General features: G+C 39.3%; 1 protein-coding gene across 3 annotated transcripts in view; it reads right to left on the minus strand.

Annotated features, from left to right (window-relative positions):
• The window catches only part of MYH10 (myosin heavy chain 10), a 137,978-nt gene that overhangs the window by 53,865 nt on the left and 59,875 nt on the right, over positions 1–24,238 (minus strand). For all 3 annotated transcript variants that reach the window (XM_059907898.1, XM_059907900.1, XM_059907899.1), the window contains 6 exons: positions 11,465–11,528; positions 9,637–9,735; positions 7,701–7,844; positions 7,350–7,445; positions 3,030–3,148; positions 2,250–2,402 (listed from right to left, as the gene is read on the minus strand). In XM_059907898.1, the coding sequence (XP_059763881.1) occupies positions 2,250–2,402; positions 3,030–3,148; positions 7,350–7,445; positions 7,701–7,844; positions 9,637–9,735; positions 11,465–11,528 (675 nt within the window). The remainder of the gene's footprint in view (positions 1–2,249; positions 2,403–3,029; positions 3,149–7,349; positions 7,446–7,700; positions 7,845–9,636; positions 9,736–11,464; positions 11,529–24,238) is intronic.

Consider the following 24,238-nt stretch of genomic DNA (forward strand, 5'->3'; position numbering starts at 1 on the left):
AACATATTTTTTAAAAAAAAGATAAATTTGGGGAAGATTTACACCTTTACAATGCTGAATTTTCTCATCCAAGAACAAGCTATATTTTTAAATTTCTTTAAGTCTTTCATTTTTTCACAGTTGCACTGTAAAGTTGTCTTCAACTAAATCTTGCCCATTTCTTCTTAGGTATTTCATCTGTTCTTGTTGGCAGCTGGAAGTGGGGGTCTTTTCTTTCACTGTATCTTCTGATTGTTTACATACAGGAAGGCAACAGACATGCAATTTGCACGCAGCCACCTTTCATGGTTTTTCAGTTATTCACAAATCAGTACATATTAAAGCAATCTTGGGGCTTCCCTGGTGGTGCAGTGCTTAAGAATCTGCCTGCCAATGCAGGGGACACGGGTTCGAGTCCTGGTCCAGGAAGATCCCACATGCCGCAAAGCAACTAAGCCCGTGTGCCACAACTACTGAGCCTGAGCTCTAGAGCCCTCGAGCCACAACTACTGAAGCCCGCTCACCTAGAGCCTGTGCTCCACAACAAGAGAAGCCACCGCAATGAGAAGCCTGTGCACCACAACAAAGAGGGGCCCCTGCTCGCCGCAACTAGAGGAAAGCCGGCGTGCAGCAACGAAGAACCGACGCAGCCAAAAATAAATTAAAAAACAAAAAACATATTAAAGCAATCTTTTATAGTGGCAGTGGCAGTTTGGGGGATAAAACTGCTTATACCAGTAACAGTTCAGATTTTATGAGGACAGACTTATAGTCCAAAGGGGTTCATTTTAAAACAGGACAATTTGGGCTTCCCTGGTGGCGCAGTGGTTGAGAGTCTGCCTGCCAATGCAGGGGACGCGGGTTCGAGGCCTGGTCTGGGAAGATCCCACATGCCACGGAGCAACTAGGCCCGTGAGCCACAATTACTGAGCCTGCGCGTCTGGAGCCTGTGCTCCGCAACAAGAGAGGCCGCGACAGTGAGAGGCCCACGCACCGTGATGAAGAGTGGACCCCGCTTGCCGCAACTAGAGAGGGCCCTCGCACAGAAATGAAGACCCAACACAGCCATAAATAAATTAATTAATTAAAAAAAACAAAAACAAAAACATATTAAAGCAATCTTTTATAGTGGCAGTGGCAGTTTGGGGGATAAAACTGCTTATACCAGTAACAGTTCAGATTTTATGAGGACAGACTTATAGTCCAAAGGGGTTCATTTTAAAACAGGACAATTTGGGCTTCCCTGGTGGCGCAGTGGTTGAGAATCTGCCTGCCAATGCAGGGGACACAGGTTGATGACACCGTGATGAAGAGTGGACCCCGCTTGCCGCAACTAGAGAGGGCCCTCGCACAGAAACGAAGACCCAACACAGCCAAAAATAAATAAATAAATTAAAAAATAAATAAATAAATAAATAAAAACAGGACAATTCAGTATCCAACTGGTCAAAGCAGCACACTGATCCCAAGAAGTATTTAATTTAGTATTTGTGCCTTGCTATGTAGTGTCTATCAAAGGAGAAAGATACACATTTTTAGGAGACCAAAATTTTATCAACGGTTAGCAAAACCACGGCAGGTATGTGACTACAAAGCTTTGACGGATTGATGGTGAGTGTTTGGAGAAATCTAGTCAGATTAGTAATGAAATATATTGAGGTGCATCACCAAGTCCTGTGGGTGTATCTTCAGAACGGAGTCCACTATGTTTCCTCATCTCTTGATCTCACACAGCTGCTCCTGACTCCCGCCCAAGCCAGTGTCATCTGGCCGCCAGGCTACGGCAACGCCATCCTCCATGGTCTCCCCGCTTCTGCTTTTCCATCTCACACTCCATGTCTCCAGCTCCTCTGCCCCTCTGGTCAGCTACATCTAGTCCCACTGGCTTTCTAGCAGTTTCTCACATCTGACAAATTCTCTCCCATACAGGACCACTGGACCTACTCTCATTATGCTGGGGCGTCTTCCTGAGGGCGGGGGCTTCTCGTGCTCCACTCTTACTGCTGCAGACACATCTTCCACAGTGGGCCCCCCCAGTTCCTTCGATCACAGCCCCCCCCTCACTTCATTATCCAAAATTCTGAGAATTTTGGGTTTCTGTCACTTAATGTTTGACTCTCTACTATCAACAGAATGGCAGGGACTGTACCTACTTATCTACCATCATATCCCTGGTGGCTGGCACTGAAGCTGGTACCGAGGGAGCCTTAAGTGTTATTTGTTAAAAGAATAAACAGAAGGAAGGAAGAGCAGGAGGGAGAAAGATATACCTCAAAAATCTCAAATCCAGCGATATCCAGGATTCCAATGAAAGATGCCCCTTGCCGTTTGGTCCTATCCAGAGCTTTGTTGATGCGGTGAACGAGCCAGCGGAAGAGCCGCTCATAGGTAGCTTTTGCCAAAGCTTCTACTGCAAAATCTGCCTGTAATTAGACAACATCAACCTTTTATTCCGGAAATAATCTCAACAAAACACTAAAAGCTGCTTGATGGAGGGAGTTTAATGATCTACAGCGCCCCCAGAACCCTAACAGAGCACTTACTGCGTAATCCTCTCTGAATTTTATACATCAACAGAGGGTATTAGTACAATTACATGTAAACTGGAGATAATCAATGTAGGAAATGGGTGAAGATGCCCAGTAAAAATAAACTCTTCCCTCTGCCCCTGGGGTTCTAGGCAGCGAATCTGCCCAGAGTCCACCAGGAAACGGGTGAATCCGACTCCTGCATTCTTGGCGCTGTCTCCCCTCCCCCCAACAGGGACAAGGGAGCAAGCAGGGCACGCCTGTTGGGCGGGATCCCGAGGCACATGTCCTGGGGAACATGGACGATCCATCTACCTGGGGAAAACTCAAGGTGATATTTCAGATTTCCTTTTTTACAAGTCACCTCTAAAAACGTTCTGAGAGAAAGTACTCAATTAGTACCAAGAAACACCCATATAATAGGGCTTCTATTGATTCAGTTTGTTACATGCCCATCAGAAGGTCTAACGGCCACGGTTATCATTCAAACAAATGTGTGATAGCAACTGATGTTAAACTTACTTGTTCTTTGGTCTGTGCTTTCTGCACGTAGTCTCGGCCGACCTTGATCCGGGGGGTGAGAATAGCCCGAGTGAACTCCATCACATTCATGCCAAGAAGATGGCAGAGTTTCTGGGCAACTAGAGGGTAAAAGGTCTCCTCAATACTAGGTTTCTACTTACGATCTAGTCGCAGTATATTTAGTAAACACTTGAAACACCTTAGTAGTTATCAGATTGTATTAAGAAATTAAATATAAGGCATAAGGTTGGGCAAGTTTTAGGTCTGATGAAAACTACCTTCATCCTTTCAAATTAATAATACTCATCCTTAGGCTATATAAGAGAAGATTAGTCAGCAATTACTTATTCTGGGTAATTTAATACAAGTTACTAAGTCTTAGAACCCATGGATAATGCACAGAATGAGAAAAATGGCGTTTAAAATAGTTTAAATCATCATGTTACCAAGACAACTTATCATGCCCATATAGCGATCCTAATAATATTTTAGTAGGCAAGAAACCTAAAGGTTATTAAAATTATTTGATTTCTCGGCTCACATAAAAAGCTGCTAATTTTGTTCCTGTTGATTCTCACCAGCATTAGGGCACCTACCCTCAGCAGAAGTTCACTGTCTAATGTCACTAAGGTCCAACAAGTGCCCCAATTATTACAATACACGTCTGATTAAGTGTTAAAACAACAATACGATTCTATAAGGGTCAGTGCATTTCGAATCACGTGAGAAGCGTAACCAAGTTCTTCCTCAAAGATGCTCTGCATCCTACCCCGCTCTGATCCAGGTGAACTGTCGGCAACCTAGCAGCACCCTGGGTGGGCAGGGCAGGCCGTGCCTCAGGGAGCACTTCCTTTGGTTTGTGACTCTTCTCACCAGCTTCTACCAGCTGCCCTCCTCAACCCCTACGTCCTGGCTCCTTTTAGTTAACCTACATAGGTATGCTTGTGTGTACGTATTGAATGGGAAGTTGAAAAATACAAAGAAGCAAAAGCAAATTGCCTACACTCTCTTGCTTTATCACGATAAACATCATTTTAGCAGCGAAAAAATAGACTTTATAGTGTGGTTATATCTTGGCTTACTTTCCTCTACCAGGAAAACACAAGTTCCCTTATAACTGCATCACATTTTCTACTTCTAAGCCTTATTGTCCTCTTATTTGCCATTTATGCTTTTTTTAAAAGAGTCATATTCAATCTAAAAGCTAATAATTTGCCAATATCCCTCTGAAGGCAACTCCAGGGAGGCGCGTGTAAATGTTTCAGTATCACTGGAAACGGAACCATTCATCCTGATTGTAGCCCGTGGTCATTTAACGCGTGCCTCCAGCCTCTGTTCTCCTGCAGATAGGTGGTTAGATCTGGCAGTCTTTTATTGGTTTTCGTTTTTGTTTTTGAAGCAGCAATAATGACCCTAATTTCCCAGCTCTCGCTTGGTCTGTTTGTGATTGTTTTTTCAGATTTTATCTAGTTTCAAACTGCCTTATATCCAAAGCCCAATAATCAAAACGTGCTCTTCCTTTTGGTTCATTATTATGTTTGTGATAAATTTCTGTGACTAAATGTATTTTTTTCTTTCGAATTTGTGGTGCTCTGGTACTACTGGTTAACAGCTATTTGCTATATTTACCTTATTCATGGGGCGGGGAGTGGATAAGGAGGAATGGGCTGTAGAGACTGGTATGTTAATAAAGATAATTTTACTTTTAGTACTATAGACAACAGTAGAGAATAAGTCTTTTTAGAGAAATGCCACTTTGGTACCAACATGTAAAAATGCCATGGGAAATTAATGTATAATAACATATTAATAACCTGATGAAATAAGCCAGTCACAAAAGACAAATACTGAATGATTCCACTTCCACGAGGTACCCAGACTAGTCAAATTCATAGAAACAAACTGGAATGGTGGTTGCCAGGGGCTGGGGGAGGGGGAAATGGGGAGTTGTTTTAGAGTTTAAGTTTGCAAGATGAATTCTGGAGACTGATCGCATAATGATGTGAATATACATTACTGAACTGTACACTTTAAAAATGGTCAAAATAAATTTTGTTATGTGCAATTTTATCACAATTAAAAATTTTAAAAATATTGATAACCTGAAAAACTCTGGTAAGAGAAAGTAGAAATATCACCAATACTAAAAGAAGTCCAAGTGTATATGCTCACTTCAGGCCCTTATTTTTTGATCCTGAGTCAAGCATCAGACTGAAATATTTACAAATTAAATATCTGGGACTTGCTTTGAAATAATCCAGAAAAGGGGAAGTGAGAGGTGGTATGAGTGAAACACGACAGGCCATGAGTTGGTGACTGTCTACGCCAGGTGACGAGAATGTGGGGAGTTCCTTACACTCTTCTCTCTCCTCTTACATATTTACATTTTACTGTAATTAAAAAGTACAAACTCTTACTCACTGCAACAGAGCAAGTGTTAATTAACCACCACTACCTAATATAGGTAATAATTTGAGAAAAATTATTTATAGAGTTGTAATTTTTTAAAGCTTCTCATAAGAAAGAGATTTATTTTACTTTCATTACTGGTGATGTAGAGAACAGCAATGAAGCAATGACACTGGAGCCATTTTAGTTGTTTTTTTTTTTTAAAAAAACAGTTGTTCTGTAAATGAAGCAGGAAAAAAGGAAAACGTAGGGAAGGATGGAAAGAAAGAAAAATAAAGTTAGAAAGAGATAAAGGAAAGAAGAAAGGAAGAAAAGAAAGAAGGAAAAGAATAGAGAAAAAACAAAAAGAGGGGGAAAGCCTTGCCATTATGAGACATTTCCAGATTTTCAGGGAAATTTTCAAATGCCAGTCTATAAAATCGTATGAAAAAGTAACAAATCAAGGGCGTTAAAAAAAGGAAGACAAAACCAACCATTATAAGCCAGAAGTTATCTTAAAATAACAAGTAGAGGACTTCCCTGGTGGCGCATTGGTTAAGAATCTGCCTGCCAATGCGGGGGACACGGGTTCGAGCCCTAGTCTGGGAAGATCCCACACGCTGTGGAGCAACTAAGCCCGTGTGCCACAACTACGGAGCCTGCGCTCTAGAGCCCGCGAGCCACAACTACTGAGCCCACGTGCCACAACTACTGAAGCCTGCATGCCTAGAGCCCGTGCTCCACAACAAGAGAAGCCACTGCAAGGAGAAGCCCACGCACCACAACGAAGAGTAGCCCCTGCTCGCTGCAACTAGAGAAAGCCTGTGTGCAGCAACGAAGACCCAACGCAGCCAAATAAACAAATAAATAAATAAATATTTTTTTAAAGGTAAAAAAAAAAATAACAAGTAGAAAACCTATCACATTATATTTTAAAAAGTAGAAACACACTTGGCTGCCTTGTCTTTCAGAAGGGTGACTTGATTCTCTTCTATCTCTAGGTCAAGATTTCCAAGCAAAGTTACACTAATACATTTCTTGTTCTAAATCTTAAATTGCTCGATTTTAAGTCTTACTTAACCACGTGAAAGCTATATGGAAGAAGCTGGCCCAAAGGTCAATCAAAATACTTTGAATGAATGATACATTTCATGGTCCTGGAACTCTAAAGATTTAAGATGAGGTGCAAAGGCTTTGTCAGGAAATGGTGGTGATGAGGTATCAGGAGACGGACAGGTCCCTTAAAAGGGTTACACAGAATTAAATTAATATTGGTTACAACAAAGAAGGCCGATTTCCAGGGCAGAGACTGTGATGTATGTCAGCCTTCACTGGCCACGGTGGATCCTGTGAGGCAGGATAACGGCCTCGGGTGATCAAGCATTGGAGTCAATACACTGATTCCTCAGTTTTCTTTTTGTCTCCAGACCTTCGGAAGCAGACCTCACAAGGCTTGCAAACACACTTCATGGTTCACAAACTTCTGTCCTCGACCGGTGTGAATTTCAATCCATTTTCGATATTTAAAAGCTTGAAGATTTCATATTAAAATCTAGGTTTCCACCTTTCTCTGAAAAATCAATTCTAGCTGGCAGCCCTGGGCCTATATGCCTGGCAAGGAGAAAACTGGCTATAGAACGCGGCAGCTGCAGCTCCCTTTCAGATGAGCGCTGTGGTCTCTGCAGCCTGTGCCCCCTCCCACCCCCCAGTCCTAACGCCCCATGGCTAAGGCAGAGTCTCCACTGCCGCGTCTCACCCTGCACCCCATTCTCTTGCCTCTTTTATGGAATCAGAGTGACCCTTACTCCTAGGCACGTGGCGTCTCGTAGGAAACACTTCAGGAGGGCTTTTATGCTTGCGTTGTAACATGTTTTTGGAGAACACAACAACAGACCATGGAAATAGAAATAAAATCAGTATTCATCAATTTACCTGTATTCTCCGGCATGGAAGCTTGATCAGTGTTTCGCTCCTTTTTGAAAGAAATATTTCCGAACTGTAGCACTGAAGATACCACTTTAAGCATTGCTTTACGTTGATATAAAAAGAAAAAAATTAAGATACTGCATCAAAATGTAGCAGAGACATATTCTAACTTAGTTTGTGCTAAAAATTAGCTACACAAAATTTTTCAGTAAGACAAATTTCGTAAAAAAAATTTCGTAAAATTACAGGCGGTTCCCATTAGTTTCTCAATCATTTTCTAGTTTAGGTTATTTACCCCCAATTTATAAGTCTTATGAAAATTGAGCATCAGAATCTTATTAGAGAAATCACACATACACAGAATCTCTTCGTGGGAGAAGCCCATTATATGCATTGCTTCCATTGTCTCCTGAAAGTTATCTTTGTCTTGCTGTCCCGGAATAGGAATATAGCCATTGGAGAGAAATCTGTAGTTATTAAATCCTTCAAGGAGCAAGTCAGCTGAAAGAAAACATAATAGAATACAACGTAGTAAACAGTCAACAACAGACTAAAGCACATCTCCACCTTCAAACTGCACCCACATGGCAGAAGAACATCTAACCCATCACCACCACGTACTTCTTCTTTCTTTATATGCTCATGTTAAATACACAAACATAAGACAGTTTTCCATTATCTGTACAATGAAGGAAAACGATGATGTAAACAACAAACATCTAAACAGGGGCTTTTGGGAACATCGGTTTGTATAATATTATATTTGAAATCAGAAAGCTGGGGTATGATAATCTTCCAGATAACTAAACTTTATTTTCAGATTTAAATATTTTAGGCATCTTTTGAGGGAAAGCTTTCAAACCCATATTCTATGTTCCTATATTAGCAAGGAGTTTATAGCAAACACTATGAGGTCAATGTGAAGACTGCATGGGCTTAGATAAAGACTTGGATATGGAAGGTGTAGAATATGGACCAGGTAAATCCTGAGCCCAGACAATGCCTTGAAACTCTTTCTCCAAGTCAGTCTGTTTAGTGGTACATTGCCTCTGAGAGTGATGTCTGACATAGTAATAGTCCGACGGGGTGTTATAACGGACACCCCCGCTGACTCTATACTTCAGGGGCCAGGAGTCAGAGAGAACTTAACTGACTCCTTCAAGAAATGTGTTCTTAAGAGCAGAAGAACGTTCTCAGGAGCACTCAAAATAGTAAAACAGACAGTTATCCCTTTAGTAGATGTTATCGTGTGCTCCTAGCTTTCTGTGTAACTGGCTCTGCTGCAGAGAATTTCTCCCGATCACCCCCATCCCTTAATTCTTATTTACATCACATTTAGCTTCTACTGGGTATTGCTTGCTCTTTTTTCTTTTTAAATCTCCTTCTTTTAACAGTTTTGTCTTTTTTTTTTTTTTTTTTGATTCATTACTACTTCAGAATGCCTGCCAGTCTGAAAGCCTGAGGGTTTTCTTCCCTTCAGCGTTACCTAATGTGTAATCTTGAATTTTTAGTCTCTCACTGGCAATTACTCTATTTACTTGCTGCTTATTATTATTTTTTTTTTCCTTGCAGGTCTTTCTTTAACTGATTTCTGGGTTTAATGCTTCCACAGATGACCTATGGTTAACAAAAGCCTAGACCCCAGATGAGAAAAGTATTACTGGGTTTTATATGTCTGTTTTGATATCTAAATAATATACATACTAATCCTAGAGAAGCAGCATGGACTTTGAAACTCAGAAGAAACTGGAAAGTTGTGTACCTTCTCCTCTCCCTCCTGACCCAGCAAAACTCTGACCAAGAACAGAATTTACTTTTTACCCTGTCCAACCCTAAACTTGTGATTCACAAAATAAATAAATAAAAATCCACACAGGCTCTTTCTAGTACTACTGGAAGCATAACACATATTCAAGTTGTAAATCTAGGAATACACATATTTATTCAAGTTAATTTTATTAAATAAATTTATTTTTTCTTACTTTTGTACTTATAAACTTTGAAATGGAATGTGTATAAAAACACATCATTTGTCTTCTAATTTAAAATTATTTTAAAAGAAAAGAAACAAAAGTACAAAAGATAACATAACACCACCCATATGCTTGACACTTAAAGTAACTGATCCCATGGCTTGGAAGTTCAATATCATTTTCGTAATTTAACCAGCTAGAATTCTGGCGTATGTGTATAAATCTGTTTCCCAAAACTGTTCTCTTTCTCAAAAAAATTTTTTTAATATTAAAAAAGATACTCAACTGAATATAAAATAGTAAAAAACTTTGTAACTTACACTTCAGATGTTCTCCTGCTCCAGATAACAACTGGTAAAAGATATGAAAAGTACGTTCATCTTTTGCTTGACGAACAGCACGAGATTTTTCCAGAAGGTCTGAGCAAAGGAGGTTAAGGGTGACACTGAAGGCAGGAAAAGCCTTTTGACATCAGAATTACTATCGCAACTTCACAAATAAGGAAACCAAGGCACAAAGAAATTACTCAAAATAACACAGCTGGGACTTCCCTGGTGGCGCAGTGGTTAAGAGTCTGCCTGCCAATGCAGGGGACACAGGTTCAAGCCCTGGCCCGGGAAGATTCCACATGCTGCGGAGCAGCTAAGCCCATGTGCCACAACTACTGAGCCTGCGCTCTAGAGCCCGCGAGCCACAACTACTGAAGCCCGCGCGCCTAGAGCCCGTGCTCCGCAGCAAGAGAAGCCACGGCAGTGAGAAGCCCGCGCACCGCAACAAAGAGCAGCCCCCGCTCGCCGCAACTAGAGAAAGCCGGTGCGCAGCAACAGCAACGAAGACCCAACGCAGCCAAAAATAAATAAATAAATAAACAAATAAATAATAAAAATGCGAGGCACCGTATGTAGAAAAGATTTTTTAAAAAAAACAGAACAGCTAATAAGTGGTAGAGGTACAAATCAAAACTTTGTTGAACTCCAGAATACATGTGCGTAACTCCTGTCCTACCCCTGCGAGTCCGCACTCAGCGCCTGCACGTCATTAACACCGCGCCTCCGCCTGGGCATCAGGACGCACATCTGGGGCCTGTTTGGGTTCTCTGTCCACGGGGACTTGATGCTCCCGGCGTGTCTCTGGGTCGACAGCCACACTGGGCTCTGAGAGTCTCAGTTTCACTGCTTTGGGAGAGGATTGCCTCCTCTGAAGTAAGCCTTCCCAGGGGCCACCAAAGTGAATCTTATGTGTGTGCCACACAGCCTGATTTTAAATCAGACTCCCAAACACATCCTCCACATTCGGCGGAAAGTACACTCACACGAACGATGCTCCCCAGTATGAAGAAACCCTAGCTCCATTCGCCTGTCATTTTCAAGTGCTTCTTGTGTTTTCTGGCTCTGAGCATATTTAGAGACATAAAACACAGCTCTGAATTAACAGGAAAAGTTTGATTTATCCCTCACCTGAGGGATAGAAGCAGTGTATTTCTATCACTGAAGAGTATTTAACAAGTATCAGAGGATTGTCACCTGTATCTTTCCTAACTGGCACATTATCATTCAGAATCATTTCTAATTTATTATCTCTTAAATCAAATTAATTCTTTATATACCTATCATTCTTTAAGGCCATTCTATGCATGTGACATTTCTTAAGACTAGTCTATGTATTTGACTTTTTTTGCCTCTACTTTTATTCTGCTTAACACTAACTGAAACTACTTCAGCTCTGTACATTAATAAGGTTTGTTTCGATGGGACATGTTCACCCCACTAGTATCAGAAGTAAATGGTAAAAAAATGGGCTAACACAGCAGTAACTGAAGATGTCTGCAACATATTGGTATTCACCTAAACGTCCTTACAGCACACAGACACTTCCTGGGTCGATGTACAGGTACCCTCACCTCAGTGGGACCCTCCACTTCCCCAGCCATGTGACCAGATCATGACCTGGTGTTAAAAACGAACAACAACAAAATACCACTTTGGAGTTCATATTCCGAAGTTGAAGGTATTTGAACAAGTCACAATCTCTCTGGGCTAAAGTTTTATCATCTGGATAATGGAAGAGGTACCACAGAGGGTTGCCATGAGTCCACAGGAAGATTAAATCATTCTCTATTTTGAATAATGCGATTATGAAAAAGGATACATGTTTCAATGTTGGCCCCAACGATATACCCAGTTACGTCAAAGTTGATCCGAATAAACTTGCCCTGAAAATAAATCACAAAGAGAAAATTGAAAATAAATTAAGGACATAGGAGATCTGAACACTATAATAAAACAATAAGCCAAAGTACCCTATCATGTATCCATGAATTGCTTACAAAAGTGGATCTTATATATTGCCCCAAATAAAAAGAAAAAGCCTCAATAAAATTTTTTTTAAATGTAGGGCTAGGATAGGTTACTTTCCTTGACATAATAAAAATGAAATCCTAACCATTTAGAACTTTTTAAAAGCTCTTCTAAATAATCTGAAAGATTTTAATAGCTTTAAAGGAACACTACGCCCAGCCCCATAATGCTAGACTTGAAAAAAGTAAATAATATAGATGACTTCCTAAGAAAACAGAAATCCATTCAGGAAAACAACAAGAGAAAACTTGAACAGACCATAATCATAGAAAATAATAAAATATAATTACTCCTTTAAAAATGATGGATTGGTCTTAAATAGTTTTGCAAATTCCTAGGGAATATTTGATTGCTTCACTACATAACTGTTTCAGTGAAACAGAAAATAGTGATTCTTTCATAATTCATTTTATAAAGTTATCATAACACTGAATACCCAAACCGGTAAAGATATCATAAAAAAGGGAAAGCAAAATAAAAGCAAATATCTTACTTATAAATACTGATATAAAAGGCCAAATTAAATACTTTGCAAAATAAAGGAACATAATAATGATCAAGAATTCCAGGACTGCTAAGGACTGAGACTGGTAAACATACTACTATTATTCAGCAAATGAAAAGGCAAGGGATTGGAAGGCTTTCTTTATAGAAGTGGACAGGCAGATTCTAAAATTTAAGGGAAATGAAAAAGATCCAGAAAAGTCACAACAATTCTGAGAAAGAGGACCAGAGCTTGAGGACTTGCACTACCGGATTTCAAGAAGCTATAAAATGATGAAGACAGCGTGGTATTGATTAAAGAACAGAGATACAGATCAACGGAGCAGAGTAGAGTCCAGAAATAGAGCACGCACATTCGGTCAGTTCATCTTTGACAAAGGTGCCGAGGTAATTTAACAGGGAAAGGACCAGTCTTTTCAACAAGGGGTGCTTGAAAAATATGCAAAGTGAAACAAAAAGAACCTAGACCCTTACCCCACACCATATACAAAAATTAACTCAAAATAGACCATAGACCTAAACGCATGGGCTAAAACTATAAAAGAAAACTTTCTAAAAGAACTTGCTAAAGAAAACAGGAGAAAATCTTTATGACAAAGATTTCTTAGATAGAATGCAAAAAGCATAAACCATACAATAAAAAACTGATAAATTGGATTTCATCAAAATTTAAAACTTCTGTTCTTTAAAAGACACTGCAGTACTCGTTTCGGAAGCACATATACTGAAAAGACGCTGTACAGAAGATTTAAAAAAAAATAAAAGAGAGGGAGAAACCAGACTGGCAGAAAAAATTTACAAAACATGTATCTGATAAAGGATTTTGTTCCCAGAATATATACAGAACTCTTACAACCAGTAACAAGACAAAAAATCCAATAAAAAAAAATTGGACACAACATTTAAACAGATACTTCATCAAAGAAGATATGTAAATGGTCAGTAAGTATATGAAAAGATGCTCAATATCATTAGTTATTAGGGAAACGCAAACTAAAACTGGCACAATGAGATAGCACTACATATCCACTCTGTAAAATTTTTAAGAAAGACCAGCAAGGCTATAGAGCAATTAGGGCTCTCATGTAACCCTGGAACGAATGCAAACTGGTACAGCCACTTTGGAAAACAGTTTGCCAGTTTCTTATAAAGTTAAACATAAGTTACCACATGACACGAAGTGTTGGCACGTGAAGAACGTCCACAGCTGCTTTCTCCTTAATAGTCCCCCAAAAGAAACAATCCAAATGTCCGTCAAGAGTGAATGGATAAAGAAATAGTGGTATATTCACACAATGGAACACCGCAGAGCAATAAAAATGAACAAGCCAGTGATACACCCAACAACACGGATGGATCTAAAAAAGCTTTATGTTGTGTGAAAGAAGCTGGCCGGTAAACACTACACTTACGCCATGATTCCATTTACTTGACATTCTAAAGAAAACAAAACTATAGAGAAGAAATAGACCAGTGGTTATCAGAGCTACAGTTAGGAGGAGGGGACTGACGATGTCAAGGCAGGAGGGGAACTTTTTGGAGGATGGGAATATTCTATCTCTGGATCACGGTGCCAGTTACACTACTATTTACATTCGTCTAAATCCATCGAACTGTACACTTGAAAGGGGTGAATTTTACTGTATGCAAAATGTAACTCAATAAACTAATTTTAAAAAATAATCAAGGGAGATATCTTAGGCCTCCTTAGATAAACATCATTTAAAAAAATATAGTTAAACATCTATTCCTTAGATTTACAATAAACATGTTAAATTAAAGGTTACTTCCTCATGAAATGCTGATTTACACTCTTCACTTGTGTCTCCACTCCACTTGCCCATTCTTTTACCTATGACTTCAGGACTCTTCTCACCTTTCCAATGTTATTTTTTCAGTGTATAAATATTTACTTTAAGTAGAAAAAAATGAGTAAGTATTCGGATGCTACCACAGAATTTTTGAGCTGTGATTTATTGCAGGTAAATTATATCTCAATAATGTTGATTTTCAAAACTGAAAAAAGGGATAACTTACTAAAATCAAGAACTCATATTTTGGGGCTTCCCTGGTGGCGCAGTGGTTGAGAATCTGCCTGCCAGTGCAGTGCACAGGGGTTTGAGCCCTGGTCCGGGAAGATCCCACATGCCACGGAGCAACTAAGCCCGTGTGCCACAACTACTGAACCTGCAAGCCACAATCACTGAAGCCTGTGCGCCCAGAGCCTGTGCTCCACAACAAGCCACCGCAATGAGAAGCCCGCGCACCACAATGAAGAGTAGCCCCCGCTCGCCACAACTTAGAGAAAGCCCGTGCACAGCAACAAAGACCCAACACAGCCAAAGATAAATTAAATTTTAAAAAAGAACTCGTATTTTTTGCTCAATATTATGAGCACTCAGTAAGAACTCACCCAGTTTTCCAATTTTAATAAACTCGAACTAAATTAGGAAAACAAGGTGAAAAGAGGTCGTACGTGGGGAAGCTGGGGAGAAAGTTCCTAATGCTGATTTCCGGCAGTGAAGTCTCCCTCACGTACACACCGAGGAGCTGCCTCCCCACCCCAGTTCTCCCCTTCACCATTTCCAAAGTGTCCTTCAAACCACCCCCTGCCCGGCCACCAAAATGTAAATATGCTATCTCATATTTTCTAAAAGCCTTGCTCTGCACAGGAAATGCATGGCTAGTTTGGTATGGTTAAGGTATCATGGCGTCATAACAACAGACATGCACTCCATTAAGGGTCTGCCTCAGATGCCACTAAATCCCAAAGGGTTCAAGAGGGAGGTGAAAAACATGAGTCCTGGAAGAAGCAAAGGCATTCTGTGAAAAACAGCCTCTTAGCACCCCTCACGCAGTCATGTATAAAGTCACTCACCACATTTACAAATTATCAAAACATTGGCTAAACCAAAACAACTCTGGGCACGGGTCTAACATTTGTAACTGAGTATATGCAGACAACAGAATAGAACATGAAATTGGAAATGAGGATGGTGACACAAATACCAGCAACGCCCTCTAGCTTAAAAGCTGATCTTGTATCACCGAACTTAATGAGGTAACAATTTAAATTCCATCAGACTACCATGCAAATCTTTAAGAGGCTGCTGGTGAGCATTGAACAATTTCTTCCATAGAGAACTTGTTAATTACTTAAGCGTCACAAAATAAAAATCACAATTTGCTTGTTTGGTTAGTTTTATTTTATGGCGGGAGAGAAAGTTTTGTTTTGTTTTTTAACGTGAGAAAAAACTTCTCCTCCTTTTCAGACGGGCTCTTGTGATATAAGTATTACTTTTATACAAACAACCAGTTTACACAAATAATATGGTTGTGGCATTGAGAGATGTTGACCAGTGGCCCCCAACTTCAGGAGAACCAAGGCGGTGTTTTTTCAGAACTTGAAGAACGTGGTCCGGGCACGTCCAAAGGACTGAGAGTCGGTGCTATGGGAACAGAAGGATTCCCAGAAACAGCCCAGTGGAGCTGAGTAGTCTTACAGTTTATCAAGTAGATCCGTTAGCTTCAAGCTAAACGGTAATTTAAAGGGAGGATCTGTGTTTACGTTCTCGTAAAATAAAACTACTACAGAGAGTAGTAGGCCATGATACACTGCAGTCTGATTTCAACCTCTAAGTTGTAAGCAAAACTACTCCCTTATCTTCAAGAGATACAACATCCTGGGGTAACAGCTGTTCAGAGTGGCAACTATCAACACCTTTATTCCCTTCCACCAACAGGTTCTCACTTATTATTGCCCTTGCATTGTCAGAATGCAATACTGGAAGAATACCTAAAACCTCTGACAGCCCATAATTTTGTTTATGAGAGGAAGTCCTTTTTGGCTCTGTAATTGTAAACCATTTTCATTTTTAGATTTACAAGCACCGATTAGAATGGTCAATCCAATGAATCTCTTCATTTCTACACCGTCTACTTCCTTCCAATCACTTTCATATACAATTCTGCCTTCAGCACTTGTCTCCTTACAAACCATACTGCATAAATGCTGGTCCACAAACATTACACAAGATGAAAGAACATTGTCACACGGCCGTTTAGTAAAACCAGCGGTCCAGATTCTTATTACAAAATTCTGAGTTAGGAAATCCTTCCTGTTGAATGATTAACTGGATGCCAATGACGTACTTCCTTTTTGTCTTTAGAAATAGATTGTTCTTGAGTTTGAGAAAATTCTAGGCTACCGCATTTGAAGACTCAACCTGAGACTTACAGAACCAATTTCACTGTCATCAGAGTCTACAACGCTGCCTGTCTCTTTGCATTCATCTTCTGATTCATCTAATATTTGTGAAATGTGTTCCTCTGTCACTTTACTTCTCTTTGTCATTAAGGTGAAAACTTCTGATTTTTTCAACCATGTTCACTGAAATCTAAAAGCAGACTACAAAAATGCTGTCTGTAGCATTCTTTCATACCTTCTTGAAAGATAATGCAATTCTTTGGGCAATACAATAAGCAAACGAAAGGATGATGCAACAGTCACTGTTACAGCATCCTTCTAGGCAATTCCATTAGTCTTATTATTTTAGTCTTTTTTTTAAAAAATAAATAAATAAATAAATTTATTTATTTATTGGCTGCGTTGGGTCTTCATTGCTGCGCACGGGCTTTCTCTAGTTGTGGCGAGTAGGGGTTACTCTTCGTTGCGGTGCACGGGCTTCTCATCGCGGTGGCTTCTCTTATTGTGGAGCACGGGCTCTAGGCGCGCCCGTGGGCTCAGTAGTTGTGGCACGTGGGCTCAGTAGTTGTGGTGTGCGGGCTCTACAGCGCAGGCTCAGTAGCTGTGGCTCACGGGCTTAGCTGCTCCGCGGCATGTGGGATCCTCCCGGACCAGGGCTCGAACCCGTGTCCCCTGCGTTGGTAGGCGGATTCTTAACCACTGTGCCACCAGGGAAGCCCCTATTTTAGTCTTTTTAAACGTTGTTGGGAATAACTGATGAGTAATGATGAATCAGTTCCAAGGATGATGAAAGAGCAAAATGTTACAAAATACAGAAAAAAATAAGATCACTAAAACCCTTAATTTTTCTTAGATTTATAAAATGGCCCAAAGGACTCATATGGTAATTATGAGAGAAAATGAGTTTTATGCTATTTTTAAAATAAATCATTTCTGTTCTTGTTTTGTGGAAGACCCTTAAGAAACAATAAAGTTCAAAAACTATCAGTCCTTACAAATCGTTAGAACTGCTCAAAAAAGAAACTCAAAAACTAAAATCAGGTCCTGATGTTATAATGAGGAGTAAAATTCTTTACAAATTTTAAACAGCTGTATCATCTATACCCTACTTCATTGAGTTAATAAAAAAATTACTATTTTAAGAGACAGTAGTCAAGACAATGTTACTTCAAAGCTGCAAAGATTACACTGCCATCACAACTGCTCAAACAGATACTTTTTCAAACTTCTCATTTTAACCCTGCAGAAATGTTAATCAAAATCATATCTTATCACCCAATTCTTACTGAGTATTTCACTTAAAAATTCATTATACAGTAATACAAACGTTCAGCTTTCAATAACTTGTCTAATTTATTATGTATTTATCTACATGCTGTTTAAGCTTTCAACTTCTTATACTATTTCCTATCCCCTTTTCTTTACCACTGTACATTAGAAGTTCAAAATTCATTAAACAAAAGAAATTCTTTATTTGGGCAAAAGGACAAAGTTATCACACTGGTAATGTTGAACTGTAATAACTTTAAAATTTTAAATTGAACACTATCAACTTTATATTTGGTGAACTTATTTTTCCTTTACTTCATGAGAAAATATAAACTAAAAAGAAGTTAGATTCAAAGGAGAAAAAAAACAAAACAAAGTTTTTTAGTTCTTCTGAACTAAAAACACGGGCTTCTGAACAGGTAACCTAAAAAGAAATGTCCCCAAATAATTTAGACATGTGACCACTACCTGGATAAACAAAGTCACCAACATACAACGTCTAATTTGCTCATCAGTTCCCTAGACAAATCGGTTCCCTTTCCTTTTTATAACTGGCATCCGTAGTTGCTCTAACCATTACAGCTAGTGCCAGAGAAATATCTTTTGGCTAAAGGAAAAGGGCCAGGCAAAAAACTAATGAAAAAAGAGGATGGAATGAGAAAGCCTACACGTGGGAGAAGGCAGAGTGGACTGGGGGTGTCCCTCTGGCCCTGTTCTGACCCCAAAAGAAACCAGTAACTCTGAAAACAACCTACTTAGTAACTAATAAATCTTGGTTCTATTTTTAAAACACTTTAACAAAAAAACCTTATAAAGTTGAAAATTATCAACTCTCTATGCTAAGTGATACTCATGTTCAGCTATTTTACGAAATCTACCCAAGTATCGATACTTTGACAACAGAAAAAAGCAAAATTTCTGAACCAAAAAGAAATACTTTACTGAATATCCTCCAAATGGTCTAGGATTTAAATATTCCCCTTAATGTTGAACATCCTGGCAAATTAGGTAAGAGGCAGGCCAGGGGATGTGAAATCACTTCAGTGTTAGTCTTGGGGTGGGGTCAGGGGAGAAAATAAAATATATAGGTTGAAAAGCTTTTCCATCACATACATAATAAATACTCTTTCAGAATTAACATTTTTATTAACATACAAATCTAAAGTGGAAAACAAGCAGAGTTTTCCTTTTAAATGGGTTGGGTCCTCTCATCTTTTAGACATGATGTGAAGAAACTTGTGGTGAAGATGCCCACACTGTATTTGATTCCCATATAGGTCAGATTATGGTACTCAGAATATTCAACCAGGATTTCGCCAATAAAAACAAAAACAAAGGAAAAGCAAATAACAGGACAAGTACATTATGTGTTAATGATAGAGGATGCATTTTGATGCCATGCACATTGCTTCCCAATCCAAGGACAACTAAGACAGCACGTTACTGCAAGAGTCTGAACAGCAAAGATGGCTAGAATCCTCTCTCTTATGTAAAACAGAAACTGTAAAGAATTTCACTCAAAAGGTGCAATAGGACAACTTGGATATTTTGATACTATCAAGAAAATAAGAAGAAAATTATCTTACTTAAAGAATTTTATTCTTTCTGAATCAACATTGACTTTCTGGAACTTTTTCGGTGGGTGGTTATGACATATCCATAGTTATTAAACCTAGATTGTTAGCAACTTACTACAGGGACAATGCAGGTTTGTTTCATGCTCTGAAAATACTTTCCCCCTTCCTAATTTGGTATTTAAAGTTGTTATAAGATCTGTAATTTACCTGAACACATGTTAGTACAGATAGCGTGCTATGGATGTGTATTAGTTTGCTCCAGGAAAAATCTCCACTCTGGAGGCAGCTATTTGCCCTAAATGGGAAAACCCATTCGTGAAGTAATTAGTTAGGATTTAATCCCAAGGCCAGATGGCTATTTTAAATGCTTCAGCTATCTTAATCTCCAGATTACACCAGAAGCTTTGTTAATTAGTAAAATGAGTTTTCTTGTGAACTAAGTGGCCCTGTTACTTAGTGTAACGGATGTTAGAAATTCCTGGGGAAAAATGAGTGACATTAATAGCCTGGACTGATTGGAAATACACAGACGTCCGCCAGCCAGTCTGGTGTGGGCCAGGTGTCAAGGCTGCAGCAAGCCCCAGGGGCTGCAGGGTTGGGAGGGCAGCCACGGGTTTGGAGGATGGGGGTTGCGTGGTGCAGACCACGTTCTGTCTCTAATACTGTCACATTTGCCTCGGTAAATCTTTACAGAAAGGCTCGGTGAGACGACACGAGACAGAGCAGCAACTGTGTTCAATTTACCCACAAAATTGATTTTGGTGCCTGCTCGATAATACATGTGAGGGTGCAGAATTCTGACTCACTTTCATTGTAACCTGGTAGCCGAGGGGTAAGGAGGCACCTGGAGGCTTTATCTAGCTTCAATGATTAGAGGCTAATTAGTTACCACAAGGTACATAAAACGGAATTGCCAAATTGGCTTAAATCTTTGCAAAGGAAAAAAAAAAAGAAGAAAAAAAGGAAAAGATTTGTGCAGATATGGAAAGTGATCCCTACTAAAACTTTCTAAGACGAGACGTATCTGCTGATACAATCATTTTGAAATTGAACTCCCTGTTTCTACAGTTTCATTACAAGACATTCATTTTACATAAATCTCCTCCATCTGGAACGCATTTCACTTGTCCATAAACAGAGAGCTGGACTAACTGTGAACGATTATTTTCATAAGGGCAATGCTCTCCTAAAGAATCCCCTTCAATACAAACCATGCGCTACTCACCTTTGAAAGAAAAGATATTCTTCAGGAAATTACTTGTCTGTATCAGATCAAAGAAATGGAAACAAGTGGATTCTAAAATTTACGGAGTTTATAGTTTCTAATATTTTCACTGCAGGCATGTGGCTTGTAAATAATGACTACACGGAATTCCACTGTACGCACAACTCATCTTTTAACGTCATGTCACTCTTTCCATCTGACGTCCAACCCCAATCCCAGCCCCAACCCCAGGCTGGCCTGGCTGTGGGGCCAGCAGCTCCCACGTACCTTCTGCCCACACTTCTAAAACTGGGGCATACACACTATGGAAAACAGGGTGGATATTCCTCAACAAGGTAAAAATAGTTACCATATGATCCAGCAATCCCACTCCTGGGCATACATCCGGGAAAGACGAAAACTCTAGTTTGAAAAGATACGTGCACCCCAATGTTCATAGCAACACTATTTACAATAGCCAAGACATGGAAGCAACCTAAGTGTCCAGCAACAGATGAATGGATAAAAAGATGTGGTACATATTTATACAATGATTTATACAACATCTGTCCAGCAACAGATGAATGGATAAAAAGATGTGGTACATATTTATACAACAGAATACTACTCATCCATAAAAAAGAATGAAACATTGCCATTTGCAGCAACATGGATGGACCTAGAGATTATCATACTGAGTGAAGTAAGTCAGACAGAGAAAGACACATTACACGATGTTGCTTATATGCAGAATGTAAAAAATAATACAAATGAATTTATTTACAAAACAGAAACAGACTCACAGACATAGAAAACAAACTTACGGTTACCAAAGGGGAAGGGTGGGGAGGGATAAGTTAGGAGTACGGGACTAACAGATACACACTACTACATATAAAACAGATAAGCAACAAGGATTTACTGTATAGCACAGGGAATGATATTCAGTATCTTGTAATAACCTATAATGGAAAAGAATATGAAAAAAAAAATGTATAACTGAATCACTTTGCTGTACACCTGAAACTAACATGATATTGTAAATCAACTATGCTTCAATTAAAAAAAAAAAACCCAAAAAACTGGGGCATGAATATTCTCAGAGAGCCTGGCACGTGCAACACTCCCTGAGCTCAACTGTACACGATGGCAAGTCATCAAAAACACGTTAAAGGTAAAACCCAACTGAAGGCGAGCTCTGTGAGGCTGCAGACCTTTGTTTTGTGCACTGATACATTCCCAGGGCATAGAAGAGTGTCAAGCGCTTAGTAGGCAACCACACTGTAACAATGGATTCCATAAATACATACACCTACTATGTACTTACACGTGGGAGGCAGAGGCAACTAAGGATCCAGAGAGCAAGGTGGATGGGGTCCCTACCGCCAGAGATCTTACGTGCTAGCAGAGGAGAGATCACAGATAAGCAGAGCGCCGACTACAGACTGTGGTAAGTGCTACAAGGGAAATCAGCAGGACACTGGGGGAGAGGATATAGAGGAAACCTCCTCAGACCAGGTTTGAGACGAACAAGGAGTTTAGGGAAGGGAGAAGGAGAAACGTGGACAGATGTGAAACACGTTCTGGAGGCAGAACCACAAAATTCACTCCTGGCTTGGACATGGGCCATGAGAAAAAGGCTCAAGCAAGGATGATTCCTAGGCATTTTGTTTTTCTAGGTTTTGTTGTTTTTATTTTAAGTTTAAGCAACCGGGTGACTTGATGGTACCATTTATTGACATCAGACTTAAAAAAAGAAATTTTGAACGAAAAAAAAAAAAGTTCCATTTGTTAATTCAAGAAATCCATTAGACATCCAATGGAGATAACACGTAAGCAGCACAGTGCCTGGCAAAGAATAGGTGCTTAACAGTCAACTGAAATGCACAAAAAAAATCTAAATTAATAAAATTTAATTTAAAAATGAGTCTACACTGGCTACTCTCTAACCCCCTGAGAACCAGTGTCGGCAACACCCACAGGAAACTGCTAAAGGGTGTTTTAACTGAACACGAGTCAGTCAATGGAACTAATTACTTCGCTATTTTTTATGGACCCGCTAAAATCAACTTCTTGTTGTATTGTGCAGTTAATGCCTTATGATAATAGTAGCTAGCTACTAAACTCTTTAAAAAAATACTGTACGTATCAATATAAAGTTGACTTTTTCTAAGAATTAAAGCCCAAAGTCAATATTAAAGATACTTGTTTCTTGGTTGAATGAATAGCTAAGAACACTGCCTTAATCAAAAATCTTTTCTAAAAAGATTAGCTTTTATACTACAAAGCTACAGTAATCAAGACAGTATGGTACTGGCACAAAAACAGAAATATAGATCAATGGTACCGGATAGAAAGGCCAGAGATAAACCCATGCACCTATGGTCACCTAATCTATGACAAAGGAGGCAAGAATATACAATGGAGAAAAGACAGTCTCTTCAATAAGCGGTGCAGTGGAAAACTGAACAGCTACATGTAAAAGAATGAAATTAGAACACTCCCTAACACCATACACAAAAATAAACTCAAAATGGATTAAAGACCTAAATGTAACATCGGATACTATAAAACTCTTAGAGGAAAACATAGGAAAAATACTCTTTGACATAAATCACAGCAAGATCTTTTTTGACCCACTTCCTAGAGTAATGAAAATAAAAAAAATAAATAAACAAGTGGGACCTAATTAAACTTAAAAGCTTTTGCACGGCAAAGGAAAACATAAACAAGACAAAAAGACAACATTCAGAATGGGAGAAAATTTCACAAACGAAGCAACTGACAAAGGATTGATCCCCAAAATATACAAACAGCTCATGCAGCTCAATATCAAAAAAAACAAAAAACCCAATCCAAAAATGGGCAGAAGACCTAAACAGACATTTCTCCAAAGAAGACACACACATGGCCAAGAGGCACATGAAAAGATGCTCAACATCACTAATTACTAGAGAAATGCAAATCAAAACTACAGTGAGGTATCACCTCACACCTGTCAAAATGGCCATCATCAAAAAATCTACAAACGATAAATGCTGGAGAGGGTGTTGAGAAAAGGGAACCCTCTTGCACTGTTGGTGGGAATGTAAATTGATACAGCCACTGTGGAGAACAGTATGGAGGTTCCTTAAAAAACTAAAAATAGAACTACCATATGAATGAAATTAGAACACTCCCTAACACCATACACAAAAATAAACTCAAAACGGATTAAAGACCTAAATGTAAGGCCAGACACAATAAAACTCTTAGAGGAAAACATAGGCAGAACACTCTATGACATAAATCACAGTAAGATCCTATTTGACCCACCTCCTAGAGTAATGGAAATAAAAACAAAAATAAACAAATGGGACCTAATGAAACTTAAAAGCTTTTGCACAGCAAAGGAAAACATAAACAAGACGAAAAGACAACCCTCAGAATGGGAGAAAATATTTGCAAATGAAGCAACTGACAAAGGATTAATTTCCAAAATTTACAAGCAGCTCAATATCAAAAAAACAAACAACCCAATCCAAAAATGGGCAGAAGACCTAAACAGACATTTCTCCAAAGAAGATATACAGATTGCCAACAAACACATGAAAGGATGCTCAACATCACTAATCATTAGAGAAATGCAAATCAAAACTACAATGAGGTATCACCTCACACCAGTCAGAATGGCCATCATCAAAAAATCCACTAACAATAAATGCTGGAGAGGGTGTGGAGAAAAGGAAACCCTCTTGCACTGTTGGTGGGAATGTAAATTGATACAGCCACTATGGAGAACAGTATGGCGGTTCCTTAAAAAAC

This window comes from Balaenoptera ricei, chromosome 20 (genome assembly GCF_028023285.1).
Source record: "Balaenoptera ricei isolate mBalRic1 chromosome 20, mBalRic1.hap2, whole genome shotgun sequence".
NCBI classification, from domain to species: domain Eukaryota; kingdom Metazoa; phylum Chordata; class Mammalia; order Artiodactyla; family Balaenopteridae; genus Balaenoptera; species Balaenoptera ricei.